The sequence below is a fragment of the Melitaea cinxia genome, chromosome 7 (assembly GCF_905220565.1).
Source record: "Melitaea cinxia chromosome 7, ilMelCinx1.1, whole genome shotgun sequence".
Taxonomy (NCBI): domain Eukaryota; kingdom Metazoa; phylum Arthropoda; class Insecta; order Lepidoptera; family Nymphalidae; genus Melitaea; species Melitaea cinxia.
The window spans coordinates 11,729,025-11,754,432 of record NC_059400.1 but is presented as its reverse complement, the minus strand read 5'-3'; the positions used below and the strand labels follow the sequence as shown (position 1 = coordinate 11,754,432).

Here is a 25,408-nt window from a genome sequence, read left to right as displayed (position 1 = left end):
TAAGAACTCGTAATATAAAATATTTAAATAAACAATAATTGTGTTTGCTCGCAAACGAAAAAAAAAAACCGACTTCAATTACATCGACGAGTAATACAACGTAGATCGACGACAAAATAGTCAAGTAACTACGCGTTATCAAAGATTACTCAAAAAGTAGTTATCAGATCTCAATAAAATTTATATGTGACCACATGACAAACATCAGCTTTCGATTAAATTAAAAATTATTAAAATCGGTACACCCAGTAAAAAGTTATAGCGGATTTTCAAGAGTTTCCCTCGATTTCTCTGAGATCCCATCATCAGATCCTGGTTTCCTTATCATGGTATCAAACTACAGATATCCCCTTTCCAACAAAAAAAGAATTATCAAAATCAGTACATCCAGTAGAAAGTTATTGCGGATTTTCGAGAGTTTCCCACGATTTCTCTGGGATCCCATCATCAGATCCTAGTTTCGTTATCATGGTACCAAACTAGGGATATCCTCTTTCCAACAAAAAAAGAATTATCAAAATCGGTACATCCAGTAGAAAGTTATGCGGTATAATACAACGTAGGTCGACGAAAAAAGCGTCAAGTAAAAACGCATTATTAGATATAACTCGAAAAGTAGTTGTTAGATCTCAAATAAATTTAAATGGGACCAATTGGCACACAAAACCTTTCGATTAAAACAAAATTTGTCGAAATCGGTCCACACGGGCAAAAGTTCTGATGTAACATACATAAAAAAAAAAAAAAAAAAAAAAAAATACAGTCGAATTGAGAACCTCCTCCTTTTTTGGAAGTCGGTTAAAAATATCGAAAAATATGCGGACCAATCTTTATTTTAAATGCATACAAAACTATCGAATAAATCCAATACATTTCAGTTCAAAGGAGTCTTTGTAACGATTAAATCACGTCAGTATACACAAGCATTCCGTGTTATTTTGGAACCATTACTTTTCGGTTAAACATCCGCACCGAATCGTTCACAGACTTAACATTGAAATATGTCTCTAGGCAATTTATGTACGTACAAAGTACGAGAAACGACCGAGGTCACACTAAATTGATTACCATCAATTGGCTAATTGAAAACGATATTAAGAGACCTACTTTTCTTCGTTTGCATTTCACATACGTTTGAATACTACTGTTGATTATTTAGATAACAAAAGCACATGCCGATAGTAAGATACAAACAAATTGACATAAACATCAGTAGTAGTAATTTAATATTGTTAGCTTTTAGTTGATAAATTAATTATACGTACGTAAGTTAACTTCGGAAATATTAATTAATTTAATAAATATTTATTAAAGGTATATAATATACCTAATATAATTTACGAGTAAATGTAAGTAAACCAAAGTATTACGAGCTTTTATGGTCGTGAAACGAACACGAGCGGATGGTGTGGAGCGGGAAAAAAAGAGCGTACTTTAGACCACACGACTGAAGTAAAACTTCTTTAGCTTCATTTAACTTATATCTCCGTCTCAACTTCCGTTCGCCTCGCCCGATTACACTTTTCGTAACGCTCTCGTCAAGCATTCACCAGCTTACTCCACAAGTCAAGCAGGCGTAAAGAAGTTTTACTTAAATCCTAAGTAGCCATACCACGTGGTTCTACCAATAAATTAGTTTGATGTTGACACGATGATGTTCAGACGTTAGACGTTAACGTCTTACAAAGTGGTGTGTGTTTTTCGCGACTATGGTGTCTACAAACCACCGAAATATCGAGTTTCAAAATAATAATCGCGGTAAGTATCGTAGAATAAAAAGTTTTTGTATACCTATAAAACCCACAAGTACATATCACCATCTTCATTAAGGAAATACATAATAATACATGAAAGGAAATGGCTAGAGACATCTTTTTTTAATGTACTCGTATAATACCAATTTTACAGTCTTAGGTCAATGATCTGACGATATAAAAATTCAAGTAAGTTTTCAACGACCTAGCGTTAAAAAATGAATACAGCGTGTTGTTCCAAACGAATCTAACAATTCAAGAAAGGTGATTTTGTAAATATTATTAAATTAATTTAGTTATTACGTTAAAGATAATAGTTGCGGCTCAAGTGCCCGATAACGAAGAACAAAGAGTTTATTAGTCATCAAAAACTTATAAATAAGTACTATCAAACACTACATTTATTGTCTCTAGTAACAAAAGGTACAATCATTTTAAATAAAACAGTGATATTTATGTATATACTACGGACTCGCCCCGGTTTACCACGGTTGTAAAAACAGTGTTCCTCTACTATTTTATGCATGCATTATGCATATAAACCTTCCTCTGGAATCACTCTATTTACTAAAGAAAACCGCATCAAAATCCATTGCGTAGATTTAAAGATCTAAGCATACAGACAGCGGGAAGTGACTTTGTTTTATACTATGTAGTGATATATTGAAATATACTACTGTATAATAGTAAAAGCACAATAACACAATGTTTGTGAATTACACATTTATGAAACGAATAAGAGATTACACAACAAGTCATCGCTCTAGTGTAGTGGTTTGTGCACCGTGTAAGCACCACGCACCGGCAATTGTAGGTTCGATTCCCGCTTGGGATTGATATTTGAATGTGTACAAATATTTCTTTCCGCTCTGGCTACCTGTCCTTGTGAATCTCCCGACCGTACCTCGGAGTGCACATTAAGGCGTCGGTCCCGGTTGTTATCATTTACACCTCATGGCGATCGTTACTCATGGTAGGGAATTTATCCGCTAGCCCACACCTCCGACCATTCTCCTTTACGAAAAAGGGGGCCTATGTCCAGCAGTGTGATGTTACAGGCTGAATCGTATATATAAAAACAATAACGAGTCTCGTATTACAATTTACATACAAGGTAACGCGCATCAATCAAGCAAACGGTGAAAACTATATGCATTTCCTGTCTCTCACTTTCCTCTTTTAATAAGTAATCTATTTTTGCTTGTTATTATAGGAACAATTTGGTTTATTTTTATATATATATACTTTTAAGCCTATCCGATCAGCTTTCTGCTGAGTTTCTCAATATTTTTCCGTACTTTCTTTTTCTGGGTTATTTAACATCTTACTTGTAGTTGTAAAAAATGTGATTAGTTGTTTTTTCTTAGTCGTTTTCCAAGGATCGTAATGTGTTCAATATTATGAGACAATAGGTTTATCTCGATGTAATGCGTAAATGAAATATCTTTACACTAGCTGTGCTAGCTAGCGGCCCCGCAGTTTCGACCGCGCTAATTTAAGGAAATAATGTACCAAAATATACTATAGAATATAGCTAGTCCTCATCGGTAAATGTACTATTAAAATAAAATAAAAGAATTTTTCAATTCGAAACAGTAGTCCCTGAGATTAGCTCGTTTAAACAAACAAACAGCTTTTCAATATATATACTAATATAGTGTAGATTCACTAGTCAATATTATTATTATATATTATTATGTCTATAAAATAGACCTTACTTTCTGGAAAATGCCAAGAAGTCTGGTTGTGGTGTTTCCAGCCGCCGTCATTGCTTCTCTAGTCCGGCCGACCGACGGCAATTTAGTGGTGACAACTCGATGGGTGCCAATGGTCCCCAATGTGTAGACATTTGATTCGCCTGTTAAATATTAATAATAATAATAATATATTTTAATAAATAAATAAATAAATATTTTATATTAAATTTAACGACGTTAACTTTGACTAAAGCTAGCTTGTTGGAACAAGTTTGGTCATGTGATTTATCACAGCGATATTATATCCAATCTCATCTTGCATCAATAGTAAATACTCGTAGGTACTCTGTTGGTCCTAAATGGGTGTCTCCGAGTCGCGATATAGATACATTACATGATTTATAGCTTATAAAATTTCTCTATAAAGCTTTCTTGATATAAAAAATTCTCCCATCAAGCAGAAAAAATGGATTTTTTTTTTTCAAGTTAGTGTTGACACTGAGCGGTGCGATTCTTCTTACCCAGTAGTGAATTAAAACTTCGGGGAAGTTACAATTACTATTACCTACATAAGGCACTCTAAAGCAATGATAAGTTATATCTAATAAATTAATCAACATTAAAATTCACTATTAATATTCATTCAACATTAAATCGTTTTAATCGAGTTCGATTTTTTTTTATGTTCAGCTAAAGATAAATAAATTTTTATTAATGACATACATAATTCATTTAATTGCGAGTGTTTAGCTTGCTTTATATATTTAAAAAATGTCAAATCAATAAAACGTAATCGTCTTTCCATATAAAATTTTAAATACACAGCTTGAACATGTTAATATTGTGCGTAACCCGGGCGTTTGGTTTGACTCCAAGCTTTCCTTCAGTACTCATTATGATTCAATCATTTTTAGAGCTAGGAGAAATTTGGGATGTGTTAATCGAGTTACTTAGCTATTAAGAATAATTATTCTTGCGTATTTATTCTGCATCTCTTGTGAGAAGCTTTCTAGAATACTGTTGCACTCTATGGTCTCCATTTTATGACCTTTATGTATATAAACTTGAGTCGATACAGAAACGATTTATTCATCGTTCAGTTTTGAAGATGAGTTTGGGCAGAATTCTGACAACATACGATGATAGCTTAGCCAAGTTTAATTGGGATTCTCTTCTTATGAGAAGGTGGCTATGTGACCTTTCTATATTACACAAATAGTCAATTCCACCGTTGATTCAGCTGTCTTATGCTATGTTTCATTGAGATTTTCATCCAGATCTGATCGTAAACAATATTTATTTAATACCACATTGATACACATCAGTAGAGATATACAGCGACTTACAACGAGTAAAACCTCCAATTCCGTATAATGACGAATTTATTTATTTATTTATTTATACTTTATTGTACACCAAAACTACATTTTAAACAATAAAAACATTTAAAAAAAATTTACAGACTGTGAAGTACAACGGGCGGACTTATGGCTATTTAGCCATTTCTTCCAGACAACCCAATATAAATATAACAGACAACCAAATATAAGTTATAAATCAGTAGTCATAAAATAGAAGTAGGTCTTAAATTTTTTGTCCTCTTGAAGCCTTTCTTAATTGACATAACTGTATAACCACGGGCCTTATATTGTTTCTTAAAGAGTAAACTCTAAGAAGTATAGAAAAACATTTCCTTGTAGATAGAAATGTATTAGTTTAGTTCGTAAAAACTGCCTCGACCATATTTAATATGGACATAGTATGTAGCATATATATTTTTATATTTTTTTATATTATCTAGGCAAACAAGCATACAGTCCATCTGATGGTAAGTGGATACCGTAGCCTATGAACGCCTGTAACACCAGGAGTATTGCAAAAGCATTGTCGACCCTAACCCGGACCCTTTTCCAGAGCTCTGGCTACCTTACTTTCCAAAGAAACAAAATTTCTTGAGTGCAGTATAATTCAGCTGTGATCTTCTGTAAGATTAAGGCATTGGGCTACTCCAACTTTTGAGCAAGATATTTTCTGCTCTACCCTTCCTCAATTAAATTCTTTTTTAAACAAAGACATGCGTTAAGTTCGTAGAGCAGGCAGTAAGCACGAAACAATCACGTAACCCGTTTGTCCCTGTACTGTCTATTGTATAAGCGTAAGATAAAGAAAATAATTTTTTTATGTGATTGATGACTTAAACATATAAACTACAATGGTTAGAATATTCAGATAAAGTTGTAAAGTTAGTTTTTTAACTGTAAATGGCTTATGCACATGGGCGCAAGCTAAGGGTTGTAACTTGTCTAGGTCCCAAAGGACTAACCCAACCCCTATTTTTAAAAATGAAAAATACTGATTCAAAACTTGAAATATTTTTTTCCTATTTCTTTATTTATAATTTTCAAAATAATATTAGAAAGCTCGAATCATATACATATACTATGATTTTATTTATTTGATAATACCTTTTAAACACATAGCAACAGAATTTACAGTAATGTATGCCATTGCTAGTCAAAACTTCAACATTTTCTAATTTGTTAAGTATGTACTGTAATAATATTGTACATTTCGATTTAGTGAATATACGTATAATGTGTGATTTAGTCGAATATTACTAAAATTGGAATCAACAACATTTTTTACCTGCCCGCTTCACGTGGAATACCCTAAACAATGCGGAATGCAATGATTCACTATAATATTGAATTATATAAATATGAAATAATTTACAAATATATCATTAGTTACTTATTCACAACACGTTGAACACATAATGTGAAATAAATACAACAGCATTTTTATCTAACTATTAACATTAATAAATTTTTACAATACCATGGACTGTTTTTTGTATGTAATAATATTGTGTTTTCTTTTCGTGGAGTCGGAAATGGTGCCATTACATGCTGTCAGAACACAAGAGTAAGTGCTAATCTTCTTATATATAAAATTCTCGTGTCACAATGTAAGTTACCACACTCCTTCGAAACGGCTAGACCGATTTTTACGAAATTTTGTGTGCATATCGGGTAGGTCTGAGAGTCGGCCAACGTTTTTTTTTTCATACCCTAAATTTTAAGGGGGGGGGGGGGTTAAGAGGGTGAAAATGAGACGAAATGTTCATATATCATTCAACAGATATAACAAAACAACGTTTGCGGGGTCTATAATACCATCAACATCCTCTTTAGCTCTAGCGCTTACAACTTTTCTAAATTCTTTATAATATATATTTTAGAAATTTTTGTTTACATATAGTTCATACTCAATACTATTTATCATCTCTTAATTATAAAACTATCACAATTTCTAATTCGAATATTTGCGGTGCCTCTTTTAAAGAATCTTTTATATAATCAAACCTTTACAAGTGTACATCTAGTAGTTTGTTGTCAAGACACAGGACTGTCGATCTGCAAGTATTACCGAATAAATCGCCTAAGTATAGGGTAAACGTAATGCACTATGTTTGAAAAAGGCATGGGCAATTTAGAGGCCGTGGTTATTGTTAGTTTTGATTAAAAATACCATGTAAGGTTTAACTCTTATAACATGTACCGTATCACTAAGGGTTTTACATAGAACAGGGTGTGTTCGAAAATTAATGATTGGTAGGCAAAACAAATCGTTTTTTGGATAAAGAACCAGGATTTACGCAACTCTTTTCCTAATACGAGTTTAACTTACATTTATTCTGAAATTTCTTCCCACACATCCAACGAAAACCGAAATCTATAAACCGATTCAGTAATCTATAACTTTCGCCTACTTGTTAACCGACTTCCAAAAAAGGAGGAAGTTCTCAATTCGACTGTATTTTTTTTTAATGTATGTTACATCAGAACTTTTGACCGTGTGGACCGATTTCGACAAAAAAGTTTTAATCGAAAGGTGGTGTGTGTTAATTGGTCCCATTTTAATTTATTTGAGATCTAACAACTACTTTTCGAGTTATATCTAATAATGCGTTTTTACTTGACGCTTTTTTCGTCGACCTACGTTGTATTATACCGCATAACTTTCTACTGTATGTACCGATTTTGATAATTCTTTTTTTGTTAGAAAGGAAATATCCCTAGTTTAGTACTATGATAAGGAAACCAGGATCTGATGATGGGATCCCAGATAAATCGAGGGAAACTCTTGAAAATCCGCAATAACTTTTTACTGGGTGTACCGATTCCTACTTGTTCAAATCTTTTTTATTTCATTTCCAATCAAGAACAAAATTATTTTTATTAAATATTTGATTATAGTATAAAACAAGTACCTAAGTAGTCAAATATTTAAACAATATTAACCTGACCATAATCCTTAAACGTTAAAAAATATATTTGAACTTGAGTGAACGAATAAAAATCGTAACGATTGTTGTTTTTTTTTTTTTCAATATTTATAGGGAAAGTGTTGTGTAAGGCTAATAATAAGAAATGAATAACTGTGTTTGATCGCAAACGAAAAAAAAAACGATTTCAATAACATCGACATGTTATACGAGGTCGGTAGTCAGTGAAAAAGTTGATTAAATAGACGTTATTAGATAAAACTCAAAAAGTACCTACTCGTCAATCGTCATTATATCTTGATCAAATTTAAATGCGGCCATATGCATGTATGAGATTTAGATTAGAAAAAAATCATCAAAATCGGTATATCTGGTGAAAATTTAAGAAGTAGGTATGTACTATAATACGACGTAGGTATACGAAATAATAGTCAATTAAATACACATTATTAGAGATAGCTCAAAAAGTGCTCGTCAGATCTCAATAAAATTTAAATAGGACTTCACGACAAGCATTTAGTTATTTTAGACTTTTTGTTTTTTGATATTTTCTTTTAATTATTTTGGTAGGTACTTTCGTAATTATACTTCATATTGTTCTCGTAGTTTAAATAAATTATTCAATTCGGCGTAACGTGAATAATTCATTTTAAACAAACTTTATATATAAAACACTGTGCCTAAAAATTTCGAGCGTATTTACGTTAGCCGAGCTATTGAACGAACGTATAGCAGCGTAGTCGTGATCGTGAATGCGGTGTGAAGGCAGCGGTAATCTTAAGGTGTGTATAATGTTTCCATATATACCGTTGAGCGCGTTTGTTTTGGACATTACGTCAACTTCGTCAATGCTACATTCCATCTCTGTAAATCTGTATTGATAGCTAGTGGAAAATAAACTTTAATAGGTACTGACGTGTGATTGCGCCTGTGTTTATAATAAATAGGAAAAATGCTTAAAACTTGTTTCGAGTGTTTAGTAGGGTAAGAATGTTTATATTATATTATTGGTAAACCAGTGCTAAACTGTAAGTTTATATTTGTAACGTATTTTATAATTATTCTTATGATTTAACGATTAAACAATAATCAGTCTCATGTCACCTTTCATATGTTAAATAAAGTTACATCAATAAAAAAAATTACATTCTTAAAGATTCAAATAAAGTATTTAGAAATAAAAGAAAGATACTTCGTTCCTTAGGTCGTACGTCTCGCTAAAGTTTGTGTTACACCGTAAAGCCACGTTCAATTTGTTCTACTTCTATGTTAAATCCATAGATAAGTAGAATCCTTGAAATATGCCAAAACTCAAAAGTGACAAAGTCAAGCATTTATTCTCGTCGTGATGTCGTGACCGTATAAAACAGTACACAAATTGTTTAAAAAATATAATAAAAAAGTAAATAAGTCTACTAAAATAAAAAATAAAACAAATTGTAGTTGAAGTACCTACCGTTGGACCGACGATTTACGTAAGATTGCCGGTGTAGGCTGGATGAAGATTGCGGAAAAACGGGATGTCTGGCGCGAACTTGGGGAGGCCTATGTCCAGTAGTGGACTGCCATAGGCTGAAGTGAGTGATAGTTGAAGTAAATTTATACAGATGAATAAAACAGATAGCAATTTATGAGTCAAAGAAGGTGAAAATTTAACAACGACACTGAGTGTTACCGTTTATGTTTAATAGTACCTAAATTGTGTACACATATCAAAACAATGAAGATACAAATTCTTTTAGATCTAACAACAACTATGCAAATGATACGTATGGGACGAGACTAAATGGACATACGCAGACTATGGACTCAGAAAAAGAAAATAGTTTTTTATTACCAAGACCTTTAAAGCCTGATGATCAGATAAAGATAAAAGGAAATACGACAGTAAGGAATGACGAGTATGTACCTAGTATATATTATATTATTTTAAATTTATATTTAAAAGAACAGATCACAATTAATTTAAGTACTATACCTTCTGTCAGATTTTTTTACTTATTGATTGTTTGGTATTATAGAACATGACTAGTTTTTAAACCACATCTATTTAAGGAATATTTTTAATTGTTTATGAAAAGAATATTAGTAATATAATTTTTAAGTGTCGATATTGTCCTTAAAACATAGATTAATCAGCATTTGAAAAAGAGTTTATCTATTGATAAGTAAATAAAATATAACCTAAAACCATTATTTCTAAATGGGAAGAAATATTTTTAATAGTCTGTTTAGAATATTTTACTGTTCTGTTACATTAACTTTAAAATCTCATAAGTTTGAATCTTTTTTTAATAACTCGGGTATCGACCTAAAAGGCCGAGCTACAGCAATTATGGGCATTACTGACATTAACATTTCATATTAAAATTTAGATTTAACTAACAATAAATAAATTCTTCATACTATTATTTCCAGTGTCAAAACACACTAACTGTTAACTGAATTTCCTAAATAATTGTGGTCTTTTTATAAATATAAACTATTATTCAATGCACTACAATAATGTAACATGGAGCCAAAGCGTCTTTTTCATAAAATAATATAATTGTATTACTTTTAAAGCTTAAGTTATAAATGAAATATCACTCAATTTTATTTATTTGCAGCATACTTTTAAAACTAATATCTGATAATTCAAATATTATCTACAAAATGAAGATTGATTTTAACAATGACAGTATTTCATATGCAAATTCTCACGGGGACTACATATCATCACCAGAAGATCCAAAACCTTCAGCCATATTTTACAGTAAGGGTAACAAACTAAAATAAAATTTACTAGTTATAATCAATAGTAACTCCACTCAAATTGTATCAGAACTTTCAACTTAATATTTTTTTATTGTTTGGCATCATAAATCTTTTTATTTTGTTCATTAGTATATTCTGTATTTAGTAAATTCCAGAAAATAATATATACATACATAAATAATGGAATAAGGAATTTTTTTTAAAGATATATTAGAATTAACAATGTTGGGTTTTTAAGTACTCTATTTCTTTAAAAGTTTATTATGCACAGCAATAAAGGAAAGTACTGTGATTTCCTCACCCTTGCGTGATTCAAGATTATCTGTTATAAAATATAACTATTTTATCAATAAACTAATAAACATACTTTTTTTCAGGTTCAGAGTTCTCTTTAACAATTGATATGAGAGACAATGGTAGAGGTAATATAGTAATACAGTTGGGAATATTGAATGATATTTTTGAAGAATTATGTCTAAATGCGAATCATGAGTTACAAGAAGTAAAATACATAACACTAAGTAATTCCGTCAATGTTACAGAGTTATCATTTATATTTTGTAAGTAGTTGTTAAGTTTTTATGCATTTACTAATGAACATAAAATATCTTATATGTTCATAATCATGGATTTTACATTGAAATCCAGTGTAGTTCTCAGTATTAATGTGAAAAAAGCAGAAAGCTTTTATTTATTTTTATTTATTTTATTATTTTAGTGATAAAATGTAAAATATTAATATAAAATTTATAATTTAGGTTTTCACCCACCCATGTTAAATTTAAATGACTTTTTTTGTTAACATTTGTAATAAAATACTATTTATTGACATGATCACCTAAGTTTTATTACCTATTCTATATAATAAATCTTAAAATTCTTGTGTCACAATGTTAGTTAAAATACTCCTCCGAAACGGTTGGACCGATTTTTATGAAATTTTGTGTGCATATTAGTAGGTAGGTCTGAGAATCAACCAACATCTATTTTTCATACTCCTAAGTTACAAGGGGGGGGGGGATATTAAGGGGGTTAATAACATATATGGCAGAACAACGTGTGCGAGGTCAGCTAGTATCAATATAAAATTGTGAACCATCCATAATCAAGTAGACATGGATTAGGTTACATTATAAATTTTGAACAAATAATAATAATAAATTATGTTTGCAAATCCACTTATTTCATAACAATACTATGGGCCTCTTTCGTGGTGGTTGATAAATTTTATACTGCACATAAGTAGGATAAGAATTTAACCACAAAGGAAAAAATAGGCCTTTTTAGGCAGTTTCACATCGATAATTAATAAACTACAACTTTTAGCTTCAGAGTTAAATTGGAATTAAGAAAAATAGAACACAAACATTTATTTATTTTGTGTATGTTGACTGGATTATTAAAGTGGACTCAAGAGGACTCCCAAGTTTTTTACGAAGGTCTTTCATTTTTCGTACAACAATGACTACAAATTTATTGTACGTACGTGTCGACGTCTAATAGGAACAGATTATGAAAAATAATACCTCTTAAGGGCGTCAAATAGGGGTTCAAAGTTTATCTTGTGTCATACGTACGGCCGTCATTTTTTTGATCAGAAGCATGAAACTTAATTTTTGCACTATTGTTTAAAAATTAAAAAATATGTATTTTAGCATTATAAAAGGAATGAAATAGGGGTTGAAAGGGTTGAAAGTTTAAATGACAAAATCCATCATTTTTGAAGCTGAATACATCAAATTTTAGTTCCGGACTACTAATTAAAATAGACTACTATTTGTAAATAATTATTGTTACTGTATATTTTATGTATCTAATTATTTTTTTATGCATATTACTATGTAGATATATGTATGCCTCAATGTAATTATGTATGTGTATATTATATGTATGTATGTATGTATGTATGTATGTGTGTATATATGTGTTTCATACATTATATACTAAAATATCTACTTATTTATAGGTTTTTTTTTCTTTTTTAATAATTATGTAAGTTTATCATATCGTAGTTTTTATCTATTTATAATTGATCTTTACTCCTTAATTTGTGCACACCTTAACCGCTGCTACTGTATCGTGTCCTGTACCCAAAGGTTATCTGGAAGAAATCGCTATTTAGCGATAAGATCGCCTTTGTACATCTTCTATTGTATCTTTCTTTACATCTGTCTGTATTTCGGTGTACATTAAGAATAAATAAATAAAAATAAAATAAAATAGGGGAACATGTTTTTCCGACTTTGTAAAAATTCTAAACTTAAATGGGTGAAGTAGGAGATGAAATTTGTATAGAAATCTTTTGATCGGATTCGGATTTTATGGAGAAGCTTTAAACTCTTTCCATAGACGTTTGATCAGCATTTTTGAAATTAAGGGAAAATCACTCACATCAAAATTATTGACGTTTCGTATAAAAGTGCGTCTTATTTTTATATAAACCTTTTTTTCTGGACTGCTTTTGAACTTATAAATATTATTTTACCCTTATTTTTACAGCCGGTTAGATATTGGTTAGAAATAATGTTGCTAGTTGTTTGCTAGCAAACGAAAAAAACCGACTTCAGTTACATCGACAAGTAATATAACGTATGCAGACGAACAAAATTATCAAACGCACTAGTCACCACTACGATTTTCGAAGGGTAACCTCGATTTATCTGGGATGTCATCAACAGATCCTGGTCTCCTTATCATGGTACCACCCTTGGTATATTTTCTTTCCAACAAAAGAAGCATCATCAAAATCGGTTCAAAAACTACGAAATTATCCGCGAACACATAATATAAATTCGACGAATTGTGAAACCTCCATTTTTGAAGTCGGTTAATAAATAAATAATCTAATGTCTTTATTTTGTCTTAGTTTGATTTTTACGCCTCAATATATCTCTAACGTTTTTAGAAATTTTAAAAGCATAACATTTTATTTTTAGGGTTTTAATTGCATATAACATAAATAAGTATCCCAACGTTTACGAAAATTCTGTATGGTAAAATAGGAAATTATTTAGTATTACTGAAATTACCTAAAAATGGCTTAAAAAACCTAAGGGAAGACTGTTTTTCGCACGACTGTTCCATGAAGCGTGCAGTCTGGTAGTTCTAACGCACGAAAGGTGAACCATAAATGTTGTACAAACAGGTCATTAATTGTTATAATATAATGATTATAGACTACTTTAGCCCCTCTGCGTAAATATTATCAATTTCTACGCGAGCGAAGCCGCAGGCAACTGCTAGTAAATGGATAAAATCCGACGAACGATTTTAAAATTTATACACGACGGCCACGACTTCGTTTGCGTGATTTATTTATTATTAATATTGAAAATATCTCAAGTTCTAAACCGCGTATTATGGTTGGTTCTCCAGCTAGAATTATAAAGTATTTATTTGTAATACATTTTGAGACATAACAAAACGCCAACTACAAGATATTTTTTTTAAGGTCTGACAGTATGTAGGATGGGCAATGTCAAGCTGCGCTTTCAAGTAAACTCGTGTAAGCTGTTCTAACAATAAGTCGATATGTAGAAGGTCTATGAATTATACGAAGAATAATATAATTTCAACAAATGTAAGTCTAGAATGCGAAAAAAAAAAAAGTTTCTTATACCGCTTCATTCTTTTCGAATGCATTGCGTATGTAACATTATTATTATGCTAGATGTCACTCCACTCGTTTAATATGTAATAGATACATGTAATATAATGTATAAATAAAACAATGAATTTACATAACTATTTAAATATAAGCGAGTGGAGAGAGATCAAACAGCCGGGGCTAGGGCTGTAGGCTGAGAAACAGCTGGACAATCCTGGCCAAGTCGAGTAACACCGCCTCCTGCATCCTGGCTGCGAGCGAACCGTCCCGGAACCCCAGTTGCTTCAGATGGTGAGCGAGTCTAACCGGGATCCAACCGTTGGCAGATATTACGATAGGGATTTCAGTGGACTTTCAGACGCCACGGTTCGCTTAAACCGAAAATAAAAATCATCATATCAAGAATTTCGCTCTGGCGGTTACATCGTTCCATAGCTTAATTGGCTAGAGCGCCGACACGGTCAGTCGGAGACGCGGGTTCGAATCCCGCTGGAGCGGTCAATTTTTGATATGATATTCAAAATGTTTAGAATCCATAATGTGTGGGTAACATAAAAATAAAATCGTACATATTAAGAATAGCATGGTGTCGTCTCCTGTCAAAGATTTTCATTGTAATATGAAACTTTGAATAGTTACGGGTCTCTGTAAAGAACTCACTATAGACGGCGCCACGGTTCGCTTAAACCGAAAATAAAAATCATCATATCAAGAATTTCGCTCTGGCGGGTACATCGTTCCATAGCTTAATTGGCTAGAGCGCCGACACGGTCAGTCGGAGACGCGGGTTCGAATCCCGCTGGAGCGGTCAATTTTTGATATGATATTCAAAATGTTTAGAATCCATAATGTGTGGGTAACATAAAAATAAAATCGTACATATTAAGAATAGCATGGTGTCGTCTCCTGTCAAAGATTTTCATTGTAATATGAAACTTTGAATAGTTACGGGTCTCTGTAAAGAACTCACTATAGACGGCGCCACGGTTCGCCTAAACCGAAAATAAAAATCATCATATCAAGAATTTCGCTCTGGCGGGTACATCGTTCCATAGCTTAATTGGCTAGAGCGCCGACACGGTCAGTCGGAGACGCGGGTTCGAATCCCGCTGGAGCGGTCAATTTTTGATATGATATTCAAAATGTTTAGAATCCATAACGTGTGGGTAACATAAAAATAAAATCGTACATACTGAAGGATTTTTTTCAATGTATACACACACATACACACACTCACACATGCATCCAGATTCCAGACACACACATGCTTACATTATATTAGTGTAGTGGATTAAGCTCCGACTATTCTCCTCCATGGAGAGAGAGGCTTTATTATCCCACCTGCACATTGCTGGGTAGTAGTGGACCTTGGACCGTGGATATTACAGACTGAATCAATAAATCAAATAATCAACTTCTATCAGTACAATATATATGTTTAACAGCCTATTGATTCAAGATTTGTAGTTTTTAATTGGCGTGAAATTTGATGAGGTGAAAAATGTCCTAAGAGCCTATTTTTACTCCTGCTGATCCTGCTAATAAGGTCTATCGGTAATATATCTACTGGATGCCCGTATCAGCTACCAGTAAAACCGGCTACTCTATCTTTTATTACGTCCATGTAGTTGTATTAGCTCAAACTACAGCGGGTCAGGATCATCACCTATAGTAAAGTACTTACCGACAGTTGTATACCGGACGTATGTCTCTTGATTGTCCATCATAGCGTCGACAGCTTGTTTCTCACAGTAAAGGGCCGTCACCACCGCTATGGTCGGTTGTCGGGATGAACACAATGTAGGCATTTGTTTCACAACCTGAATAATATGAAGATATTAAAAAATTCATATATCACATTTTTTTATATCTCTAGGGCGTCAAGCAAGCTTACGGCTCACATGATGGTAAGCGGTTACCGTAACTTATAGACGCCTGCAACACCAGAAGCATTGAAAGCGCGTTGTCGACCCTACCTCCGACCCCACCCCCCCAAGACCTCTGTTCAATACTCACCACAGATCACAACACTACTTGAGGATAGTATTATTTGGCTGTGATCTTCTGTAAGGTTGAAGTACTTTCCCAGTTGAGATTTTAATATTGAAATTTTGTTGTTTTATTTTGCTTTTGCTCCGAATTTCATGCATTTCATCATTATCATCTTATTATGTCTACTACACTTAAAATTGCTATTGAATAAAATATCTTGAACTTTGGTTGTTAATAACACTTATTAAAAAAAAAATCATGCTTCGATATGAAGTTATTCCATTATGTGACTCATATTTATACTTTTTTATTCTATTCTACATTCTACATTAGATTTATATGCAAATGTTTTTCATCTGCAGTATGTATATAGTTATATACTCATATACCCATACAAACAAACACAACTCAGATACTTAAGCTTAATAAGAGCAATCTCTATGATTTCCACACTTATTGTATAACTTTAGTATGAACAATATTTTTAAAGTAAAAAAATCATAGATACAACAAAAAAAATTGAACTTACTTGAGTATCAATGCTGTGTTGACGGACATAAATACCATCAGACATTAACCGAGTTAAACCTTTTTCTTCTAAGGACTCAAGGGCGTCTTTTACTTCAGCCTTTGACCATTTTCCAGCACTGAAATTAATATCGATTAAACAATAGCAATAAATTAGGCAAAAAATTGTTACATTTTTTTTATTATTTTACATTGGCAAAGATTTCTGTTCCTAAGATAAACAACTCAATGTTTGTGCTTAAAGGCATTAACTGAATGATTATTACTTATTATAATCAAATTGACAGTTTTGAAAATTTGAAAACTCACTCACGGGTCGCGGACTGCTCATCCCTGGTTTAAACTAATAATTGTCTGAAGTCAAGCATCAATTTTAACCTGTTATTGACTACCTTATTATTTATTGACTAGTCTGTTAGCGTTGTTTGCGATGATCCTGCTTTGTAGGGGGGTAGTGGTTTTGATTCCCAACAGAGTCTGGGTATATATATTTTTTTATGTGAAAAAATATAGCTATATCAGTCGGCTGTTACCTATAACACAAGCATTAAGTTGCTTACCTTAGGAACAGGCAACCATGTATGTATATTTAGGATATTTATTATTTTATATTTATTGACTTCATTTATGTATTACAGAAATACTTACGTTACAAAATCTTCAACTGATAGTGGATTGGGGTACGCATTTTCAATCATATCAAGTACTTTTTGCTCCGATATAACTGTTTGGTTCACAATGCTGTCTTCGATGAAAGCTACAAAAAATAAATAGAACAACTACAATTGCAATTACTTGCAAAAGGTTAACAGTAAAACACTATTTGCTACATCATATATTTAAAATAATATAAGAAATTATCACCATCAGGTGAGCCGTACACTTGTTTGCCAACCTAGTTGTATAAAAAAAAATAATAATAAAAAAATGGATTTTCAATTCAAACACTTGTTGAAATGCAATTATAGCCTTCTAATAAACTATTTAATACTTTTTTATATTTAGTTATAATCATATTTTTTTAGTTTAAAATAAATAAGTAAATGGAATTGAATATGAAAACAGCATTAAACAAGATTTTTTAATATAGGATTACTTTTATATATAACAGAGCACAATATTAATAAATATAATAAATATCAAGTTTTTAAAATATGAAAATAAACATATAAGTCAACTAATACAACATCAATAAATAAATTTATATAGGTAATCTAATGTAATTACAAATAGAATTGAATACAAAAAAGCCAATGAAAATAGGATTTAGTTCATTAAATGGGCGATAAGGGGTAAATGCTAAGTTTTGAGATGGGAAATTTTATTCTTTACAATAATGGTCTGAATAACTTTTGCCCTTTGCATAGTTTCAGCGATATCGGTCAAAAACTAATTTTCAAGATGGCACTTGAAGCCCCACCTGAATCTATCCTTTGCCTCATAAAAAAAAATGAATCGTAGTGTAAGGTTGATCAAAATAAATGGCTATTTTTACTGGCCTAAATAGCTTGAAAAATACTAGCAAACTAAAATGTGTAGTGAAAACAAACTATGTATATATATTTGTGAATTAGGAAACATGCTACAGAGAGAACATATTTATTAATATGTTAGTTATAGACTTAAGTCTTTTAAACATACACAGCATACATCAGTAGTGTAAGTATAATTCAATACTTATTCTCTTGCCAAACACAACATGCTTAATATAATAAAAACAAAATACATACAACCATTATAATACTTGTATATAATTGCCTTACTCGTTATATCACCATTTGCTTCTGTGGCATAAAATTAAAAAAAATATATGTTATAAAAATATACAACAACAGTTCTGTAGTGTTAAGAAAAGGGAGATGTTTGAACTTTTCATAATGGGCAATTAAGTAAGAAAGCAATTCATGTAATTTACAAGATATAAAATGTTGCGGGTTCGATTGCCTGTCATTGCCCTGTCTGGGTGTAATATTTGTATTTGTATTTGTATATATATATTTTTTCTATGTATATCTACAAAAAACTATTTTAACATTAATTTAACAGGCAGCTGTTACCTATAAGACAAGCGTTAAGTTGCTTAATTTAGAAACAGACGACTGTGTGTGTATAAGATATTTATATTTATATATTTATAAAAAAAATGTAATGTTCAATATATTAGTTATTCAACTCCTTTTTGCCATGATATATATTAATATATTGGAGCAATTGGTGCAAATATCCCACTTTTCAATGTTTTATTTATTGACTTATCTCCTCTTTGCTTGACACCACAGAATTAAAATCTTAACTATACCTGTATATCTACTTGATTTTGTTCTAATGAATAATGATTATAAAGGGGGTCGTCTATTAGTCACGTTTTTAGCAATTTTTTAACGCCCTACTCCCCTGGTGATATGCGAGTTGCGCGTTCAACAAAAAACAAATTCACGTGATTTTTCCTTACAGCTCCCCCTCCCTCCGTATGATATTTCGTGATTTTTCTAACCATTTTGAGCCTCAAGTGATTAATGGACGACTCTTATTATTAATGTACATTATTAACCGACCAAAAAAACGGAGGAGGTTCTCAAATCGACGCGTATACTTTTTTATGTATGACCACATAACATAACTATTTAATTTTTTAGTCCGATTACAATTCTTTTTATGTCGTACAGAGTATACCTCGAAATTGGTCTCATCATCATCAGTTCAGCCTATTGCAGTCCACTGCTGGACATAGGCCTCCCCAAGTTCGCGCCAGACATCCCAGTTTTCCGCAAATATACAATTTAGTAAATACAATTTTTAATAATTTTGATAAGTATAACTGAGCACATTTGACTCAAAATTTATTGTATTACACATATTTATTGTATGTAACATATTTTGTACAATCCATATAGACAATACCTAAGGTGTTTGCAAGTTTTGATAGTTGTCATACTTCCCTTTGTTCATGAGTTCTAACCATAATATATAATTATTATAATATAAGGAAATAGAGATCTCATGCAATTTTTTTCTTTGTTACTTTTTATATGGTAACTAGCTGACCCAAATGTTGTTTTGTCATCAGTCAGTTCAGCCTATTGCAGTCCACTGTTGGACAAAGGCCTCCCTTAGTTCGCCCCAGACATCCCGGTTCTCCGCAATCCTCATCCAGCCTACACCGGTAATCTTACGTAGATCGTCGATCCAACGGGCCGGAGGACGTCCCACACTGCGTTTGCCAAGACGCGGTCTCCACTCCAGGACCCAGGTCTGCTCCAACGGCCATCGGTCCTGCGACACAGATGACCAGCCCACTGCCACTTCAACTTGCTAATTCTGTGGGCTATGTCGGTTACGTTCGTTCTCTCGCGGATAGTCTCATTTCTAATCCTATCTTTGAGAGAAACCCCAACCATTGCATGTTGAGCGACTTTAAGCTTGTGGACCAGTCCTTTCGTCAGTTTCCACGTCTCGGCTCTGTATGTTAACACAGGCAGGACGCATTGCTCGAAGAATTTTGTCATCAAGCATTGCGGAATCTTCGAATTGAATTTGGAAGGTCTCATATAAATTTGGAAAAAAAATTTTACCCAAATGGTGGGAAAATACCCTGATTTATTGTTCACTCACAGATTTTAAATACTTAATAGCTAAAGTAAGGTAGGAAGCTATTTTAAAAGTAATCAAAAATTAGTAAATTATAGCTGCAGAAAATTATAAGATAAAAAGTTTTTGACAAAAAATACAGTCGAGTTGAGAACCACCTCCTTTTTTGAAAATGTTTAAAAAATGAACGCTCTGTACGAATACACGCAACATGTTTGTAATGTGTGCTCATTCGGGTTGCTGTGTCACTGACGTGAACGTTCGGCATTTTCCGGCCGCCGTGTATCATGAACTTTACCTAACTAATTAAATTACTTATTTGGCGCAGACTCAAAGTTTCTTATGTGTAGGTACTTACATTACTTTATAAACTTAGTTATTAAAGGTAATTAAAAATTAAAAATGATTACAGAAATATATACTACATTAGTTTAAGAACTTAGTTATTAAGATTAAATTAAAAAAGTTTATTTTATTTTACTTTTCAAGTTTTTCACCTATTTCATTTTTTTGTTGAAAGTTATTATTATTAATAAGTTAAACAAACCTGGGGGTGGTGGGCCAGTTTCTTCTTGTCTTAGCTCAACTTCTAGAAGTTTTAATTGATGATATTTATTTTGCATTAATTTTATAATCTTCTTTATGAACCCGACATAATCTGTAAAACCATAAAACATAGATGACAATAGTTATGAATATTTTCATCATTACAGCCTATACAGTCCACTGCTGGACATAGGCCTCCACAAGTTTACGCCAAAAATAACGTGAACTCATGTGTTTTGCCCATAGTCACCACGCTGGGCAGGCGGGTTGGTGACCGCAGTACTGGCTTTGTCGCACCGAAGACGCTGCTGCCCGTCTTCGGCCTGTGTATTTCAAAGCCAGCAGTTGGATGGTTATCCCGCCATCGGTCGGCTTCTTAAGTTCCAAGGTGGTTGTGGAACCTTGTTATCCCTTAGTCGCCTCTTACGACACCCACGGGAAGAGAGGGGGTGGCTAAATTCTTTAGTGCCGTAGCCACACAGCACTATGAATATTTTATGGCCTATAATTTTTTCTGTTTTTAGTTTGGTGTAACTAATATTCAGTAAAATACATAACTATATAAAATGCCTACTGCTGGTCAGACTTTATTATTAAGGGTGGAATCTTAATCCATCACATTTCTCATCACAGTTACTTTTTCAAAATATTAAAATATTAGCATCCCACCCGGCTTTGCACAGGTATTTAACAAAAATTTCTAAATATTTTTTTTGCTAATTTTTTTTTTTTAATTATAATAGGCTTTGTCACGCGGTGGTATTGTAGCTTCTCAACAGTGAAAGAATTTTTCAAATTGGTTCAGTAGTTTTGTAGCCTATTCAACACAAAGAAACAAACTATCAAATCTTTTCTTTTTATAATATTAGTATAGGCTAAGAAGTAATTATGAAATTTACCTTTAGGAAAGTCCTGTGGACTGACTAATTCACGGAAGAAGGCTTGAGCTTGGTGCGGACACTCATTTTGAGTCACTTCTGGCTTGAACCAAAATCTAAGTGCTCTTGCTTCCCGTGTATGATTCCCAGTTACCGCAGATACCAAATAAACACAGAACTCTAGTTGAGCATGACATGGTTCTGTCACACCGTTTTCTGTAAAAAGTTGAATAAAAATAATTTAAGTATTATTATATACAACTAAATTTATAATTTTTGTGTAACTACTTTACTATTAATTTAATTTTAAAATGCTATACTACATGTATTAATTTAATGTTACAAAATTAATTAAACACGTGTTTTTATTTTTAAAACTTATTTTTGTATTTTTTGCTATAATATTCAAAGCTTTTATAAAAGCAAATAATAAATAATAGAGTAATAAATTCTAAATAAACAAATTAAGTAATTTTGTTGATTTTTTATATGAAAATATAACTTAATCAATATAAAACAATAGGATATAATATGTATCATTTAGTTAAAACTTTATTTATTATTCTTATCAGTAATTCTCTTAAATGTCAAAAGAGGAAAATATCATAATTACCTATTTAAATGAACCATAAATACATATCTTTTTATAATTATGAAAATTTATAAATACTGAACAAAATAATTAACAATGAAAAACATAATTTTGACTTCATAAAATCAAATCAAAATATGATGATTAAAGTTAAAATACTTACCATAAACTTTTTCCTTATTTATTATGATTCCTGTATGATCACCTCCAGCAACATGTATTTTATCACTAGGTGCTGGCTCTATGACCTTCCTTTCAACTATTAATACAGTAGAAGTTGGTGTTTTACTCTTAGGAGTCATTATAACTTTTTCTTCAATGTCTGCCATGATGATATATCCACAGTACCACAAGAATACTCTCAAAACTTAACTCGAGATTATTAATCCTGTGCAAAGTCAACTCAATGATTCATACAATCTTTTTTATTTGATATCTTAGCAAATGACAACATACAACCTACTTTAAAATAAGGACGCAAGGTTAAAACTTGCTGACCTTAAGTTCTATTCACTTATTAGATCAATTACTCGCAACTTTAATAAAAGGGCGGATAAAAATAAGAAATTAAAATAAGTATCGTAAATAGCGGTGGACGGGTTACAAAATAAACAGGAATTGTAATTTCCTTAATGATATAATTTACCTCCGAATGAACAAACAGTAATATCTTCAACAATTTTCCTATATTATTATATGAAAACAAACAGTACATTTGTATGTTCAATAAAAACTACATCTATAGTTGATCTATAGACTATACGTCATAGGGAAGGGCACCAAATATCGATATATCGAAATATCGATATTTTTTCAAAAAAATATCGATACATATCGGCGTTATTTTTAATTTCAAAATATCGATAATCGATATTTATTTTTGAATATCGAAGTCGATATTTTTTTTTTAATTATATTATATTTTAAATGAATTATGTATTCTACTTTTATTTCAACATATGGTCCGTTTTATCTGTAAATGAATAACTGTGACAGAGCGCGCGAAAGTTTGCGAGTTTTGGTATTAGTGCTGTCTATATCTCTCTGTAGTTTGTGAACGCAACCAAAAAACATATCTATGGGTAGTTTCTTTAGACTTCATTTAAGTGTGATCAAATACCAAAGTGTAAATCTAGTGCTAATCTATGGTGTAACGTGTGCGTACATGTTCATTAAGCTGGACCGATTTTGACGGGACTTTCACTAGCAGATAGCTGGTGTAATAAGGTGTAACTTAGGCTACTTTTATTTTAGTTTTTTTTTATAACTGCGAACTGAACAATAACTTTTTTGTTAAATTCCACGCGGACGAAGTCGCGGGCACAGCAGCTAGTAATAATATGTAATTCATATATACAATAATATATATTCTTCATTGTTATCATAATACTTAAGTCTTCATTGTAATAATATGTAATAAAATTAATATACTTGCCAAATATATATATTAATTTTCAATTTATAGTAAAAATATCGATATATCGAAATATCGATATTTTTTATTCAGTATATATCGATACTTTTTAAAAATATCGATACGATATATATCGATATATTTTTTTCATTTGCCCATCCCTAATACGTCAATTTCTACTGTAGGCATGGACTCTAGTATATAAGTGTATAATCTATGGACTCTACTATGTACTGTTTTCTTCTTCACATCGTTTTTTCACATAGACTACGTTCCACTTAACGCTCGCAACGTTATCGACCACGACGGCTGAAATTGTCTTTCTAGTTTCTACTATATTTTGTATGGATGACAGTAAAATTTAATTCAACATGGATTTTCGCGAATTTATTGTTGTTTTTTGACAAATTCCTAAATCGCTCAATCAACAAATGCAACGATAAATCCATGGGAATTTATGTTGAATTAAATTGTCTCTAATCCACGCGAAATATTTACTCACAACCCCCACAGCTGGATGTTTTTATCATGCCATCTTATTACGAGCACGCAGCACTCAAATATGCGTTCCACCTATAAAATTTGCCTACAAGCCCGTGGCGTTTTTATGTTATAGTCATCACAAAATATTAGGTACGTTTTGACATTTGGCAAATACTTTAGAACGTAACTAGGTACGAAACTGTAAGAAACAATAAAAGAATTATTAGTAACATAAAGTGTTTTTAAAAAAGTGTTTTTTTTGGCTTGTTAAATAATATGATAAAATATTTTGGGAGTATTCTTTTTGTGCTTACTTTATAGTAGCATGCAATTTTTAAGTATTACAAAACGTCTCAAAACAGTTACGTTCTAATTCTTTCTTTTTAGCCTTGTAACTGATTAATTATTGAATTTCACCAGCATCATTCGATTTTCATTGTAATTGAATATTTTTTTGTAACCTCTACGGAAAACAATTGTGTTTACTCGCAATCGAAAACAACCCAACTTCAATTTCATCGATAAGTAACACAATGTAGGTAGACGAAAAAATAGTCAACTAAATACGTGTAGTCAAAAATTATTCAAAAAGTAGTTTTTTGTGATTGGGATAGGATGTTGTAATTGTTACAAAAAAAAAAACAACTTTCTCGGATTTTTTCGCAGCTTATTAGATTTTTTACATGCCTGATGTTTCAGATACTAATTTAACAGCAACCATTGTCAGGGGAGGACCATGTCCTCATGGCCAGAATCTAATAAACTACTATAAAATCTAAAAAGTTGTTTCATTATAATGACAGAAATTGGCGTAAATGTTAGAAAACAATATAAAAAAATACACGAAAGACAAATGGATCTCTTGTACCGCTGCATAATTTCAAATTACCTATAATTTTAAAGTTTTAGTTAAATTTTATAGTCAGATTTTAATCCAATGCACTTTACTTTACATAATCCAATCGATCAAATACTAATACAAACTTGAATCGATTTATCGTAAGTATCGAATACCTAGTCGTATGGTTACTTCACTATTTACATCCCGATGACAAGTGACAAAATGGGTCGTTGTTTTGTGATGATTATAGTGGAACGGCAATTTTAGCGGTCGTAATCGATAGCGTTGGGGGCCTTTAGTGGAACGCACCCTTCATAACCTAAAACTTGATAATGATCAAGATTGGATCAAGATAATGATTATGATATTTACTTGACAATTGACATTTAAGCAGTTTCATATAAGCTCGGACCATTAAAGTATTTTATTTCATTATTTATAAT

At 31.7% G+C, this 25,408-nt stretch overlaps 2 protein-coding genes across 2 annotated transcripts in view; one reads left to right on the top strand and one right to left on the bottom strand.

The window, feature by feature from the left end:
* LOC123655365 overlaps positions 1 to 22,997 on the bottom strand; it is a 33,411-nt gene extending 10,414 nt beyond the window's left edge. Inside the window, exons 1-9 of the mRNA XM_045591178.1 lie at positions 22,873 to 22,997; positions 22,391 to 22,617; positions 21,657 to 21,851; positions 20,759 to 20,869; positions 18,354 to 18,407; positions 17,272 to 17,380; positions 16,625 to 16,742; positions 15,788 to 15,923; positions 3,473 to 3,612 (exon numbers count right to left, since the gene is read on the bottom strand). Of these exons, the coding sequence (XP_045447134.1) occupies positions 3,473 to 3,612; positions 15,788 to 15,923; positions 16,625 to 16,742; positions 17,272 to 17,380; positions 18,354 to 18,407; positions 20,759 to 20,869; positions 21,657 to 21,851; positions 22,391 to 22,556 (1,029 nt within the window). The 5' untranslated portion in view covers positions 22,557 to 22,617; positions 22,873 to 22,997. The remainder of the gene's footprint in view (positions 1 to 3,472; positions 3,613 to 15,787; positions 15,924 to 16,624; positions 16,743 to 17,271; positions 17,381 to 18,353; positions 18,408 to 20,758; positions 20,870 to 21,656; positions 21,852 to 22,390; positions 22,618 to 22,872) is intronic.
* On the top strand, positions 8,421 to 11,242 carry LOC123655366. The gene is made up of 4 exons (XM_045591179.1): positions 8,421 to 8,723; positions 9,482 to 9,640; positions 10,349 to 10,500; positions 10,874 to 11,242. The coding sequence occupies exons 1-4, from the start codon at positions 8,692 to 8,694 to the stop codon at positions 11,062 to 11,064; spliced, it is 534 nt and encodes a 177-aa protein (XP_045447135.1). The 5' UTR covers positions 8,421 to 8,691; the 3' UTR covers positions 11,065 to 11,242.
* Positions 22,998 to 25,408: the final 2,411 nt, after the last annotated feature.